Genomic DNA, 15,232 nt, shown 5'->3' with positions numbered 1-15,232 from the left:
GGGGACTTGTCTGCTTCTATACCATATAGCCTGGCATATATCAACAGAAATGTGTGTCCCACACTGAAGTTCAGCTGTAGAAAAGACAAGCAACAACTTGGACTCAGAGAGATAATGAAAACCTTTAAGGAGATTAATGTACATACAATACAAACGAAGACTTTGTGGAGAGAACACAAATGATTTTCGAAGCTAACAACTGAGTGACTGGGGGGACCAATGGTCACTACTGAGACTGAAACTAAGTGCAATAAGTACTTCAAAGCACAGAGTAAAAATGTAAAGAGGGGGACGCCTGGGTGGCTCAGGGGTTGAGCCTCTGCCTTGGGCTCAGGTTGTGACCCCGTGGTCCTGGGATCGAGTCCTGCATTGGGCTCCCCGTAGGGGGCCTGCCTCTCCCTCTGCCTGTGTCTCTGCCTCTCTCTGTGTCTCTCATGAATAAATAAATAAAATCTTAAAAAAGATGTGAAGCGGTGGAAATTAGGAAGGAAGAGACTTCGAAGATAAATCCAAGGACTCTTATATGAAAGGAAACAGAAATTCAAGTAGAATAATATGAACTATCACAGAAGAGATAATAATTAAACAAGCAACAGAATAAAATGTCCAGCTCTAAAGACTGACTTTGCGATTTGAATCAGCTTGTTGGGTTCTCGGCTAGACTTATGAGACACTGCAAAAACTGTTAAAGGGCCTAATGTCTAGATAATTAAGAAAGAAAAAGAAAATTCTTAGCTTCCAGTTCAAAAAAAAAAAAAAAAAGGAATTATGTATGTACAAAGAACAATCAGCCTGACATCAGATTTCTCAGATAGAACACTGGAACTTAAAGTCACTAGAATAATATCTACAGGAATAAAAGGAATTCAGTCAAAGAATCCTATATTGAGCCAAGGTGTCGTTCACTTAACAGAGTCCAAGAAACATACTTTTGGCTATGCAAAGATTCAAAGGATATGTATCACTCATTTACTGCAAAAGTGCTGTATCCTCAAAGTAGCAGACTGAGAAGGATGAACAACTGAGGATAACAGTGGCAGGTAATGAACTCCAAGTTCCCTTCTACCCTCCTTCATCCCCCTCTTTCTCTAATATTTAGGAACATAAACCTAAACAGATAATTAGACCAACTCTGGACATGTGAAATAAAAAGTATGACAACATAGAGGAAATTGAAAAACTGAAAAACAGAACTTTCTCAAAATGGCACACACAGTCCTCTATGTATTAAACTGAGTTCATTACCTAAAATGCGTCCACACAGGCATTTAAGAAAGAAATTTCACACACACACTTTTTCATAGGATAGAGCCTGAGAGCATTTCCTACTTTGTCTAATGAGACAAGCAAAACCTGATGTCAAAACCTGATGAGGATATTGCAATAAAAGAATATTACAAAGCAACAGCAGCCCTCATGAACCAAAAACATAAAAATCCTAAGAAACTACTGGCAAATTGAATCTGCAAGTAAATAAAAAGAATCTATTATAAAAAAGTGAAATTCTTTCCACAGATGACCAAAAAAAAAAAAAAAAAAAGGATTTGATAAATGTCTCCACGCAGCACTTAATTCAGGATTGTACTAGAGATATTCGTCCATGCAATATAGTAAGAAAAATATCAGGAAATAAGTAAAACTGTCTTTTTAAGACATACTCAAAAGCTGCAATAATATATGTATAATAACACAATATTAACATAATACTTAATAAGATCATAGACCTGAGTGTAACAGCTAAAGTTTTAGGTGGGAAAAGCCTCTGGGAAAAAAATATTCAGGACACTAGACCAGGTAAAAATTCTGACAGTATATAAAAAGCATTAAACATTTTTAAAAATGATAAATTGGATCTCATCAAAATAAGAAATCTGTCCTCCAAAGACAGCACTGTAAAAACAAAACAGCAAGCCATAGTCTGGGAGGAAAAATACGTATCTGAAAGTCACTGATAGAAAGGTAAAGAATCCAATTAAAACATATGCAAACAAACCGGAAAAGGCACTTCCAGAAAGAAGATATCTGAATATAAGTATCTAAGGGTATAAGAAAAAGGGCTTAACATCATTATTTACCAGAGAAACTGAGTGTTCGTAAGGACAATGGGGAGCAACTGGAATCCTCCTACACTGCCGCAAAATGAGACATCCCCTCTGGGAAACTATTCAGGATTCCTCATCAACTTAGTCCACGTCCGGCGATCCCAAGATGAGCGAGTACAGATGTCCACAAAAGACCTTCCCAGCAGTGTTCACAGCAAGTCTATTCATAAAAGCCTTAAGCTGGAAGCAACCCAACGTCTCTTACAATGACAATCATCAAACAAAACTGAGTCATCCAAACCCAGCAATAAAAGCAAATAAGTTACTTACAGAAACAACAATTTAGATGAATCTCAAAAATCATTAAGTCGGAGCAAAAGCAGCTAGACACAAAAGATTACTGACTGCATGGTTCCATCTTACGTGAAGTCAAAGAACGGGCAAAACTGATGTAGCTTCGTTTACTTGACCCTACTATGCAAGGAAAAGGTCTGTCCGTCACTAAAGCATTATCCAATAGTGATGAATAAAGTTAAATGAAAAACATCCTTCAAGAAAACCACAGTCTAACATGGAAGAAAGGCAAGAAAATATTGACAGAACATTCAGAGAACATGGCTTACGTTAAGGTAGACAGGGTGCTCATGGGGCGCTTCTGATGGCCCAGGGAAAGGCTGTCTTAAGGGAGAAAGAGGTGCTAATTTAGTGATCATGCAGTCAGAAGTAGATGTATTCACACCTTCCTACATAGAGAACATAGGAGCACCTCTTAAAGTGCCCCGGGTGGCTCAGTGGTTGAGCACCTGCCTTCGGCCCAGGGCGTGAGCCTGGAGACCCGGGATCGAGTCCCGCATCGGGCTCCCTGCGTGGAGCCTGCTTCTTCCTCTGCCTGGGTCTCTGCCTCTCTCTCTGTGTCTCTCATGGATAAATAAATAAAATCTTAAAAAAAAAAAATAACGTACTTCAAGGAGCTGGTAGTAACACTTACAGAAGAACAGAACGCATTAGGAGATGGCATTTCATACGGAGGGACAAACAAGGCCTGCGACAATGCACCACGGCACCTGCTTAGGCAGAAACACGCACGTGGAAAGACACTCCCGGGCGCACAGCTGACCTGCAGAGGAGCAAGCGTGCACGCCGGCCCGGTGCGGAGAAGCTGGCGCCTTCGGCAGATGTCTCACTTCCTCAATTTCTATACAGTCGTCTTCAACTCATTCGAAATAGTTAAAAAATAATCATTGATTTTAATGTTCCCAGTTTAGATTCTCTAATTTGCTATTTAAAAAACATTCTTGTTAAAAGTGCTTCTTAAATAGTACGCTTCAGAGAAAGAAAAAATAATTTTAAAAACGTTAATCTCATTTCAAAGATGATAGAAAGAGTACACTGAACTGAGTGATCTCCACCGAAATGAAATCATCAAACTACAATGAGAACATCTATCCAAGGAAGTATGGGTAACTAGGTTCGTCAAATTAGGATGCTTCTTAACAATTTTTACAAATGGACGGCCAGACAAGTGGCAAATTGATATTACTCTGTGTTATTGAAACAAAACTTGTCAAATGTGGACCAATAAATGCCAAGTAAATAATTTCTAAAAAAGAACTCTTAATCCCTAGTAACGGTGGCACTATTAAAACAAAACTAAGGGCAGCCCGGGGGGCTCAGCGGTTTAGCGCCTGCCTTCAGCCCAGGGCCTGATTCTGGAGACCTGGGGTCGAGTCCCACATCGGGCTCCCTGCAGGGAGCCTGCTTCTCCCTCTGCCTGTGTTTCTGCCTCTCTCTCTGTGTCTCTCATGAATAAATAAAATCTTTAAAAAATAATAAAAGAAAAATAAAAGAAAACTAAAACAGGACGAAACGGGATATACTGTCACCCTGAAACAGAAGGACGCATAACGTCTCTAGGACTTAACGAGAGCCATCATTGCCATCATTCCTCGCTTCCCTCACCTTCCGCTGTGGTTCTAACCTGGCGACTTACCACTAATCTTTATCAAATTCCCCAAACTCTTCCTTTTCTGTCAATTTTTTTTAGTGAGATTAACCGTCTCACATCTCATTATTGCGGCTTCTCATAACTGCTCCCATCTTCTTAACAGGGATAGTCCTTTACTTGGCTCTACAATACTATTTGATTTGGCCACTTACACAGAACGGTCTAAGGGGCATGGGAAATAACTTTACTGCCATTACCTCTTACACTGATGTTTGAGATCATACCAGCAGAGTAGGTTAATCATTTTCCTTTACTTAGTAACAAAATCAAAGAGCTTCTGGAAATGAAAAACAACTGAAGTATAATGTCAATACACAGCAAATTTCACCAAGATTAGATACAAATGAAAAAGTCAATGAGAAGAGAGAGCTGAATGAATTATTCTGAATCGTTAGAAAGAATTAAAGATTTGGAGGGTGGAAACGTGAACAAAAAATGTAAGAGATGTGGAGAACAGAGTGAAAAGGTCTAACATCCCACTGGAGGTCTTAAAGGAGAGAAAAGAGTGAATAGAGAAGAATAAATATTGAAAGGGGTTACAGCTGAGAATTTTTCAGAACTCAGGTGATTAAAGGTATCAACTGGAGTCAGGGGGAAAAAGGCCAACAAAATACACCAAGAGACACATCATAGAGCAACTATGAAATATTACAAACAAAATTAAAAAGATCTAAAAAAGCAGCCAAAGAAAGACATAGAGCTACAGAGATAGAGGGACATTCACAGCCTTAAATGCTTGTCTTAAAAAGGTTGAAAGGTTTGGAATCAATGAGATACATAAATAAAACAATTAAGCTAAGTGCTCATATTACTGCGGCAGAAAACAAGGACATAAACAGAGATTAGTAAAGCCAAAATTTGGTTTTTGAAAAGACTCTGACCAAGAAAAAAGACTGAAAATATTAACTCTAGAAAGGGATCATAATCTTAGATGCAGCTGGAGTTGAAATAATATGAAACTATTATAAAACAATTTTATGCCAATAAATTTAGAAACTTAGGCAAAATGGACAAAGTACAAGAAAAATACAGATGACCACAAGTAATAAGAAGAAAGAGAAAACTACAATGGTTCTTTGACCATTAAAGAAATTGAACCAGTCATTAAAAATCATCTCACGAAGAAAGAACCACAGAGTTCTTGTAAATATCCAAAAAATAAATAAGTCCAATGTTATATAAGCTGAGAGGGAGAGAAAAAGGGATATAATCTTTGTTTTACAAGTTAGCATAAACTACATGCAGCAACGTGGATACATCTCAAAAACAATTCTGAGTAGGAAAAACAAGTCACAGAAAAATACATACCATATAATCCCGTTTATGTTATTTAGAAACAGGTGATATTAAACAATGGATTATTTAGAACCCACAAAATGCAGATATAAGTGTCCATAAGGGAAAAAGGATGATACAGATGTGCAGGGAACAAAGGGTCCAGGGGAATATGCTCCATTTCTTCAGCTTGACAACAGGTGTGCATGTGTTCACTTTATTCTTCTATCTCACGCCTACATAATCTAGTTTTTGGTACAGATAAAAATATTTAATACAAAAATACCTGAAAATAATTTTGTAATGTAGAAAAGAAACATACCGTGTTACACTGATGGTGATGTAACGTGTTGACAATGTTATTCTAATGTTATAAGCAAAGTATTAATAGGATTTGGCCCATTTTGCAGTTTGGGATGTCTAGTGCCAGGCCAGAAAGCACTCTGGATTCAGAACGAGAATACTTAAATTTGAGTTGTTTGCTCTGCTACTTACAAGTCAAGTCAGGAACCTGTCTGAGCATCTTTCCATATGAAAAAAATGGAGTTCAGAATACTTTCCTTAAGTATCAGAGGATCATTTGCACTAAAAAATGTATTTATGAGGGGCGCCTGGGCGTCTCAGTCAGTTAAGCAGCCAGTTCTTTATTTCGGCACAGGTCATCATCTCAGGGTCCTGGGATCGAGCCCCCCATCAGGCTCCACTCAGCAGGGAGTCTGCTTGTCCCCCTCTCCCTTGTCCCTCCCCCGCACGCTCTCATTCTCTCAAATAAATAAATCTTTTTAAAAACGTGTATACGAAACCATTCTCGTTTTAAATGATCATTGGTCATTAAATTTTAATAAACTAAAACACATAGTATTGTGTCCTATTTAAATATAAAATTATAATATGATTTTAACATAATTTGATTAATTAAATATAATTAAAATTGATTCTACTTTTGAAGAGGAGGATCAAGATGAAGGGAATTAGCAACTGGCCATTTTTATGCCTCTATTGGTAGAAATACCTACAAGAAAGCAGGAGGAAATACGCGTTGAAGAACCTTCAGTAAACTACTAAATCCTACCTGGAAAGCGGTTTGGGAGAGTGTCTAACGTCTGGTGACCCTAAGTTAGAAGCCCGTGGTGAACCATCATTTCCGAGGGCAAAAACAGAGTCACAGAATGGATAACAAACTGTTGTGTGAACAACGTGCCCCCACGGGTTTTCTGGGATCGATGCCTCTAGAGATTTCTGTCGTCTGATAAGGGAACTATGAAAAACAGTGGCGGCTGGCAGTATTTCTCCATTAATGCAAGAGAGATACTTACTTGGTTGGCATCGATCCACTCATAATAATGCAATCAGCACAAATGTTACCATCTAAATCTGATGGATGACATACACTGATTCATTCAATATGCAACCAAGTGATATTCAACGCTACTCATAAAAAATGCTATTCTGAGTGTGAAAAAACAGTCCATCGTTTATTCTAAGCTGTACCAATGGATCCAACATATTACCTTGGTTTTCAAAATGGTATCAGCAACTCTCTCTAAAATAAATAAGTAAATCAACCTTAAAAAAAAAAAAAAGGTGGGGGGAGCACCCAGGCGCAATCAGTTAGGCGTCCACCTCTTGGTTTCAGCTCAGGTTATGACCTCGGGTCCGGGTATCTGGCCCCAGGTCAGGCTCTGTGCTCAGCAAGGAATCTACTTGAGACTTTCTCTCCCTCCCCCTCCCCCCATCTCTTTCTCAAATATATAAATAAATCTTTGGAAAAAGATTTAACAAGACTAGGAAGGGTATCTGAGCCTACTTGTCTGTCAACTTCATTTTATTTCTTTATCCTGTCAACTGAAGCAGTAGTTACTATTCCTAACTTTGTAAAAACCTAAAGAAAACCAAACTTACTGCTTCTGTTACATGCAATTCTTAATCATTTATTTTTTAAATAAATAAATAAATTTGTGTCACTACTACTGTTACCACACAAAAACAAAGTGTTCACTTTCTACAAATGCTAATTCTTTACTGCAGGAGAGCACCTTGCAATTCTCAACACAAAAATTTCTGGAAATAAACTGAACATTTGGCCTTACAGCCTTAAGTCATAACATTTCTCATCAGGATGATTAATCTTTACGAAAAGGCAGGAAAACAAGACAGAGCCACCCACTTTGACATTTTCATTCTTTGAAGAAAAAAAAAAAAATCCATTTCTAGTTCACAAACTGTAACTATCATTTGTAAAAATATGCAATCCATCAACAGTACTTTTTGATTACAAGATTAACAAGATCATTATCTTTCTTATTTTCTGCACTGAGAAAACTGTAAAAGTGGTTCTAGCTTAGTTTTACTTAGAAATCTGATAAACCTTTGCCCAAGAACCAACCAACCTTTAATAAGAAGGTCATTTCATTTTTCAAGTAAGCAGAAGTTGGTTCTTTTTCCTTTTCTGCTTACTTGAAAAAATATAAACAACAAAGTATAACATCTAAAAAAAAATCTGTTGATTTATACAGCATTCATCTTTGTCTAACTTTGCTACGTTCGTGGGTTAGAGAGTGGAGAGCAGTAGTTTGCAGGTAAGTTACTGAGCACCCGATAGCGGTTCTATGCCAGTCTCGTGTGTGTCTGTGTCTCTGTGCTGGAGCACCCGTGCCCTTGCCCAAGCAGCAAAAAGCAAAAGCCTCCTGTGGTCATCGGGAAAAGGGAGGGGAGAGGAAGAAGAGGTGTCAATAAGCAGGGGGAGGTTTACTGCAGGCTCAGGGAGTCTGCTCTTGGCTCTAAAGTCAAAGCTTTAACCTAAAAGGAAACAAATCTGAGATGATTCTTAAAGATTTGGGTTTGATGCCTTCTTCCTATCTCTCTGCCTTCCTTTCAGCAGCCTGGGTAGGGAGTAAATCAGCTTTTGCCTTGAGAAAGCTTTGATCTAGAGAAAAGAAGAGATTAAATTAATGATTTAAGGGGAGTTATAAGAAGGGCAAGAACCATTCAGAGTCAGGGTGGGGTGAAGATGGGCAAAGTATATGGCTGTGGAGGGGATAAGGAGAAAAAAATATAGGACAAGCAAAAGAGAGAGTGTCCTAAGAAAATAGCTTGGAAACTAAATTGATAAAACCACCAACCTGTTCATATGACATAATTCGCTTACCTGTGTTATTTTCTCTATTCCCTGGAAGTTATGCTTTTCAAAATGTTCCGCTATATTTAGGAAGGTGTGACGTTCTAGGTAGCAGCAGTTACTTAGGACTATCAAAAGTCTCTGTTCCTAAAAGCCAAAACAAAGGTTTAGAAAATTACACTTACAGGAACAAACTGGGTAACAGTTATCGTTTGTTAAATTTAACTACAATTTCTTCATGTTTACTATCAATATTCTTTTTTTTTTGATACTATCAATATTTAATGTTTTGTTTTTCTTGGCTCCTTTTCCCCCCAATAATAATATAGAGAGAAACAATATAATTCCATAATTTACTAACTGCTTGTCATTACACAATGCACAGAAGAGTCAACTAATGGTGCCCTTGCAATTTAATATCCAGTTCATTAGTAAGGTCTGATCGGCTGTTGTCCTTATGAAAGGGGTTCTACTTTACTGGTTACTCTAATGTTTTTTGTAGCAGAAAAAAGCCTCAAAAACGCGTGTTTTAAAATAACTACAAAAAAAAAACCCCGCAAAAATTCATAGAAAATCATTCATAAATTTTTCATAACTTGGAAAGGAGTTATAATGCCCTCCACGTGATGGGTTCCTCCCAAAACTGGGCCTTCACAGATGTCTTTTATGTAGAATAGTTTTCCTCTTACGGGGAGTGATGGACAGAGGCGAGGGGACCCCCCCCCACACACAGCATCAAGTCACCCAGGGGCTAGAGCCCCATAGTCTGTGTTCTCCAGGGTTCTAGCCAGCTTTAAAGTGATTTCTCATTACAACTGCCAGACCCCAGGAATGATGAATAAACATCATTTTACAGTTCAGAAGAACTATTTTTGTAAACAGAATTCCAGGAATGGCCGTTATCACTGTGGCTGTGGCTCACCAAAAACACTTTTCCCGTGCTCCCTCAGTGTGAGAGCATTCTCCAGAACAACAGTGACTAATTTAGAGCCTTGATTTAAGATCCTCTGACTAAACACTAAGGCAAAACTACTTTCCAGGAAAAATTTTCAACCGTATTTTGCTTACTATTTTGTACATGATCTATGTTAAAGTCAATATAATAAATGTGAAAAATAGAGAGATACCTGTCTTGAGTTACACTCTGAACTCAACTGCCAAGCCCCAATAATTTCATTTAGCTCCATCAAAAATTTTAAAACTTAATAAATTTTTTAATTTAAAATATTATATTCTTTATTGCTGGCAGAGTATGGCCCATTCAGTTTTTTTTTTTTTGCCAACAAATATAATTAAAGGGCAAGGAGTTATTAAAGTACCTTCAAACAAACGAAAGGTTGTGAATGGCCTTGAATTAATCTATGCAAGGAAAATAAATGATAAAACAAGGAAAAGGGATTATGGTATGCATAATTCCTTCACATTTTGTGAATAAATGGCCAGTGAAAGCCAAAAAGAAAGCATTAAGCAGCACTTCATAGGCACACAGGCCAGGCTGGGATATCTCTTTGATTATTCTCCTTGTAATCTGCATGTTTGTTTTCTTTTTTTCCCCAAATGAAAAATAACTTGAGTGATCTTAAGTCTTACTCTTGTGAGTGCATTTTTCTCCTGAAATCTAACCAATCAGAAGAAATGAAAATGGGAAGAATAACTGAACGCTACCATAACCAAATTCTTAAACTTGATTAATTAAAAGCTTACTAAGAACTTAGATAAATATGTATGTTCGAAAATAACAAGTCCACCTATCCAAGGCAGTACTCGCCAGTTAGGCATTGCTTCAATTATTTCTCACAGAATCTCTGAGATGTAGGCACTACCATTCCAATTTTGTCCAGAAAATTAGACACCCCCAATGACATGCTCAAGATTATTTAGTTAGTAAGAAGACAGCCAGGAAGCAAACTAGTGTCTCCTGACTCCAAACCTGGGCCATAACCACCTCTTTGCTGGATTATAGAACAAGACGATCTCAATAATCTGGGCCAAATCTAAAGCAGTATCATCCAAATGCAGAGAACATACGAACTGAATTTGGCATCAAATGAACAACTGTAAGGAATAAAACGGGAGAGATACGATCCTAGAACAGCAGAAGCAAGTATGAAGCAGCCGGGGTGTGGCTGACATAGGCTCACGGTGAGTCCATGGAGACTAACCTAATCCACCCTTTGGCTGCTTCCCAGTTGCCAGGGCCACAGCCCCACCCTGTGCTCCGCCCTCTCTGCCCTTGCAAGGACACCGCTGGGCTAAGAGGAGAACCACTGCCCCTCCACTAGGAAACGCTGGAAAGATTTAAGGTGTTAGCTAAGAGGAAGGAAGATTCCGAGCTCACACAACGAATGTTTCCAAACGGAAAAGATGGTCCTATAGAAATCAGGCTCGTTCTAAAGGGCAGAGGAAAAAGGCCCAGCTGGCCCAGCAGCTCTTAAGGCCCTCCTCAATTTAGGAAGTTCTTTCCTCCAGCCTGTGTCCCTCTCTGCTATTCTATGTTCACAGTGGAGAGAAGGGTTTAAGCTCTTCATCGACCCCCTCCGCTCCTAGTCGACCTGTACCCAAGGCATAGGGGCCGCCCATTGGCAACCCGCTGCTGTTTCTCCTACATCACCCCAAACACCCAGCTGCCAAGCCCAGAGGCGCTAGTCTTCCCCTGACCCCACCTGATCCTCTACCAGGCCGTGATACCGTTACATATTTGTTTAAATGTTCTTTCCCATCTCTCTCAGGAACCCTGCTCCACCTGGATTTTCTTCTCTCTCTCTCTGATTATTCTTTTTGGGGAATTTTGAGGCTCCTTCCTTCTGGCCATCCCTTAAATACTAGTATCCCCAGTGAAATTTTAAATATTTGGCCCTCCTCTCATTCTTCTAGTATTTTTCCTAGTATGCTCATCCACTCCCAGGCCTTCTATTGCTTTTAAGGTGACCCTTGAACAACACAGTGGTTCAAACTGCACTGGTCCACTTACACACACATTTTCTTTTCAACAAATACGGTACACTTTTATAAATGTATTTTCTCTTATCATTTTAGTAACATTTACTTTCTCTAACTTGCTTTACTGTAATACATACAGCACATCATAATAACGTACAGAATGTGTTAATTGCCTGTTATCGGTAAGGCTTTCCTCAACAGAATACTGTTAAGTTACAGGGGAGTCAAAGTTACACATGGGTTTTCGAGTGAACAGGGCACTGATGCCGCTAACCCCTGCATTCCTCAAGGGTCAACTATATATTACTGATTCGCAAATCTACGTCCACATTTCTTCCCTGGGGTCCTGACTAGTATATCCAATCACCCACTAAGTGTCTCTGCTTGAACGTCACTCATTCAATACACCTAACCCCAAACGGAGTTCTTAATCTTTCCTAATATAACAAATTTCTTATTTAGGAATTTGTACTTATAGTATTGTGCGAATGAGATAGGTCATATGTCTTCTTTCTTGAGAGACACACATACATTTATCCATACACATGTGTATGCGCACACACACACACACACACACACACACACATACAACCTTGAAGCAAATGACAAACCAGAGAGACTTATTATTTTTTTTTTAAGACAGATGGGTCTGAATTTCAAGAGTTGAATCTATACATGTAATAAAATGTGTGTGTGAATTATCCCTAAATACACATATATACTAAAAAAAAAAAAAAGATGTAAATGTGCACATATAGTAGGTGGTATGGCTTTGTTTTTGCCACAGAACTTGATGCTCAAAAGAGATGCTATTAGGGAACTTACAGAAATAAAATAAAGAAAAGCAGAGCTTCTCTGGTTAAAGAAGAAAGATATGGGGAGATGTGCACCTGTCTTCTGCTTCCTCTCCAATTTTCAAACATCTGGGAACCACTAGGGCACCTATTCACACTCACAAACCTGTGAGCAGGATACAGGGAGTAGATGGAACTACTTAAGTTACAACATCGGCTAAACAGTTTTTAAGTGTGGAATACATATAAAATTATACGTTTACTAAAATTTTCACAAACTACAGCATAGCTCCAAAGTCCAGGATAGTATACTACAGCAGTATTACAATAGCAAAGTAATTCAGACTGATTTATAAGTCACTATATAGTTTTAAAATGACATGCTTAGCTTTCTATTTATCATCTTACTTACAGAAGTCAAACTGAAGTCTTCATGGATACTTCCAAACAAATCAGGAGAAGAAACATCAACGGAAAGACTAAATATAGAAGTAAGAGAACAATTAAAATACTAAAATTAAGAATGTTTTATGTCTATTACAACTCAAAAAAAGAAAAAAAACAATGAACCTTTTGATCAAAAATCACATAACTTTGTTTTTTCATATTTAAAAATTAACTGCAGAAAGTAGACACCATGGGCTATCTATTAATATAAGCCATATATTTGCTTTGGGTCTTCTGAATACTCAAGTAGATTTTTTTTAAATCACCAAAGGGGAAAATACCCAATAATTTAATTTTTAGGCACAGACTCAAAATAATTGAAATGTTTTTGACTCTCAGAATCTCCAAAGGACTTTTCCAAGCTCATTTTCTTATTTTACGTCTTATAGGTGAGTACAGTTAGAAAATTAGTTAATAACCAACAAGTGACCAAAGATAGAAAATTGCAGAAGAGGAAATAGTATAATCTACTGATTAGTTGATATAACAGGATGATAATAAACACTTTAGCAGGAATTCTCTCTCTTTTTTTTTTTTTAAAGATCTTATTTATTTATTCATGAGAGACACAGAGAGAGGCAGAGACACAGGCAGAGGGAGAAGCAGGCTCCTTGCGGGGAAGCCTGATGCAAGACTCGATCCCAGGACCCCGGGGTCATGACCTGAGCTGAAGGCAGATGCTCAACCGCTGAGCCACCCAGGCGTCCCTTAGCAGGAATTCTTTTGCTTAAACCTTACCAATGGATTTTAGAATTCATATGGAAAACTAAATAGATGAAAATATCAAATAACATTTTAAAAGAGAATACAAAGATACCAATCTGAACAATAAAAAACTAATGAATGTTAAAAAAACACAAAAAGATGTAAGACATATATGATTGAATGGAACAGGAAAAAAAGTTCATAAATATATAGAAAAACCCAAAGACTCCACCAAAAAACTACTAGAAATAATAAATGAATTCAGTAAAGTCACAGGATATAAAATCAATGTACAGAAATCTATTGCATTTCTATACAATAATGAAGCAAAAGAATGAGAAATTTTAAAAACCCCATTTATAATTGCACCAAAAATAATAAAATACCTATGAATAAACCTAACCAAACAAGTGAAAGATCTGTACTCTGAAAACTACAAAAGATAAATGGGAGAAGGCAAACAAAAAAATGGAAAGACATTCCATGCTCATGAATTAGAAGAACATTGTTAAAATGTCTATACTACCCAAAGCAAAATATACTTTTAATGCAATCCCTATCAAAATACCAATAGTATTTTTCACAGAACTAGAACAAATAATCCTAAAATTTATATGGAAGCGTAAAGACCCCAAATAGCCAAAGCAATCTTGAAAAAGCAAAGCAAAGCTGGAGGCATCACAGTTCTGGACGTGGATTATATCACAAAGCTGTAGTGTTCCAGACAGTATGGTAGTGGCACAAAAATGGACACATGGATCAATGGAACAAAACAGAAAACCAAGACATAAACCCATATTATATGGTGACTTAGTCTTCAATAAAACAGGATAGAATATGCAATGCGCAGAGGACGGTCTCTTCAACAAATGGTGTTGGGGAAACTGGGCAGCAATGTTCAAAAGAAAGAAACGGGACTACTTCATTATACCATAAACAAAAATAAATTCAAAATGCACTAAAGACCTAAATGTGAGACCTGAAATCCTAAGAATCCTAGTACAGAACACAGGCAGGAACTCCTTTGACACCAGCTGGAGCAATTTTTTCTAGATAACTTCCCTGATGCAAAGGAAACAGAAGCAAAAGTCAACCACTGTGACTACATCGAAATAGAAAGCTTCTGCACAGCGAAGGAAACAATTAGCAAAACTACAAGGTACAAGGCAGCCCACGGGACGGGAGAAGATATTTACAAATGACCCACCCAGTAAAGGGGTCGTATCCAAGACGTACGAAGAACTCATGAAATTCAACACCCAAAGAACAAATAATCCAATTTAAAAATGAGCAGAACACGCGAACAGACACCCGGGTGGCCAACGGACACGTGGAGAGATGCTCACCGTCGCTCACCATCAGGGAACTGCAAATCAAAGCTACGGCGAGGTGCCACCTCACCCCGTCAGCACGGCTCACACCAACACGGGAGACGCACGGTGGGACGCCCGGGGGGCTCAGTGGCTGCGCGTGTGCTCAAGAAACCCAGGGGGTCGGCGAGCGCGTGGAGGGAAAGGCAGGCTCAGGCAGTGTCAGCGGGAACACAGATTGGCACAGCCACTCTGCAGAGCCGTGTGGAGGTGCCTTAGGGATCCAGCAAGCGCGCGGCTGACGTCTTTCCCCAAAGGATACAAAATGCTGACTCAGAGGGATGCACGCACCATGATGCTTTTATAGCAGCATCTTCAGTAACAGTCAAATTAAGGAAAGAGCCCACGTGTCCATCAAGTAATAAGCGGATAAAGGTGTGGTGTGTGTGTATATATATATATATGTGGATTATTACTCAGCCACAAAAAAAAGAGTGAAATCTTGCTATTTGCCAGGATGCGGATAAAGCTAGAGAGTATTATGCTAAGTGAAATAAGTCAGTCAGAAAAAAACAGATACCATATGATTTCACCCA

At 38.4% G+C, this 15,232-nt stretch overlaps 1 protein-coding gene across 4 annotated transcripts in view; it reads right to left on the bottom strand.

The window, feature by feature from the left end:
• EXOC2 (exocyst complex component 2) overlaps positions 1–15,232 on the bottom strand; it is a 215,243-nt gene that overhangs the window by 64,341 nt on the left and 135,670 nt on the right. For all 4 annotated transcript variants that reach the window (XM_041769948.1, XM_041769949.1, XM_041769950.1 and 1 more), the window contains 2 exons: positions 12,587–12,653; positions 8,471–8,587 (listed from right to left, as the gene is read on the bottom strand). In XM_041769948.1, coding sequence (XP_041625882.1) covers positions 8,471–8,587; positions 12,587–12,653 — 184 coding nt within the window. The remainder of the gene's footprint in view (positions 1–8,470; positions 8,588–12,586; positions 12,654–15,232) is intronic.

This window comes from Vulpes lagopus, chromosome 10 (genome assembly GCF_018345385.1).
Source record: "Vulpes lagopus strain Blue_001 chromosome 10, ASM1834538v1, whole genome shotgun sequence".
Classification (NCBI taxonomy): Eukaryota; Metazoa; Chordata; class Mammalia; order Carnivora; family Canidae; genus Vulpes; species Vulpes lagopus.
The sequence above is the reverse complement of the archived record's forward strand: the minus strand, read 5'-3'. Positions and strand labels throughout refer to the sequence as shown.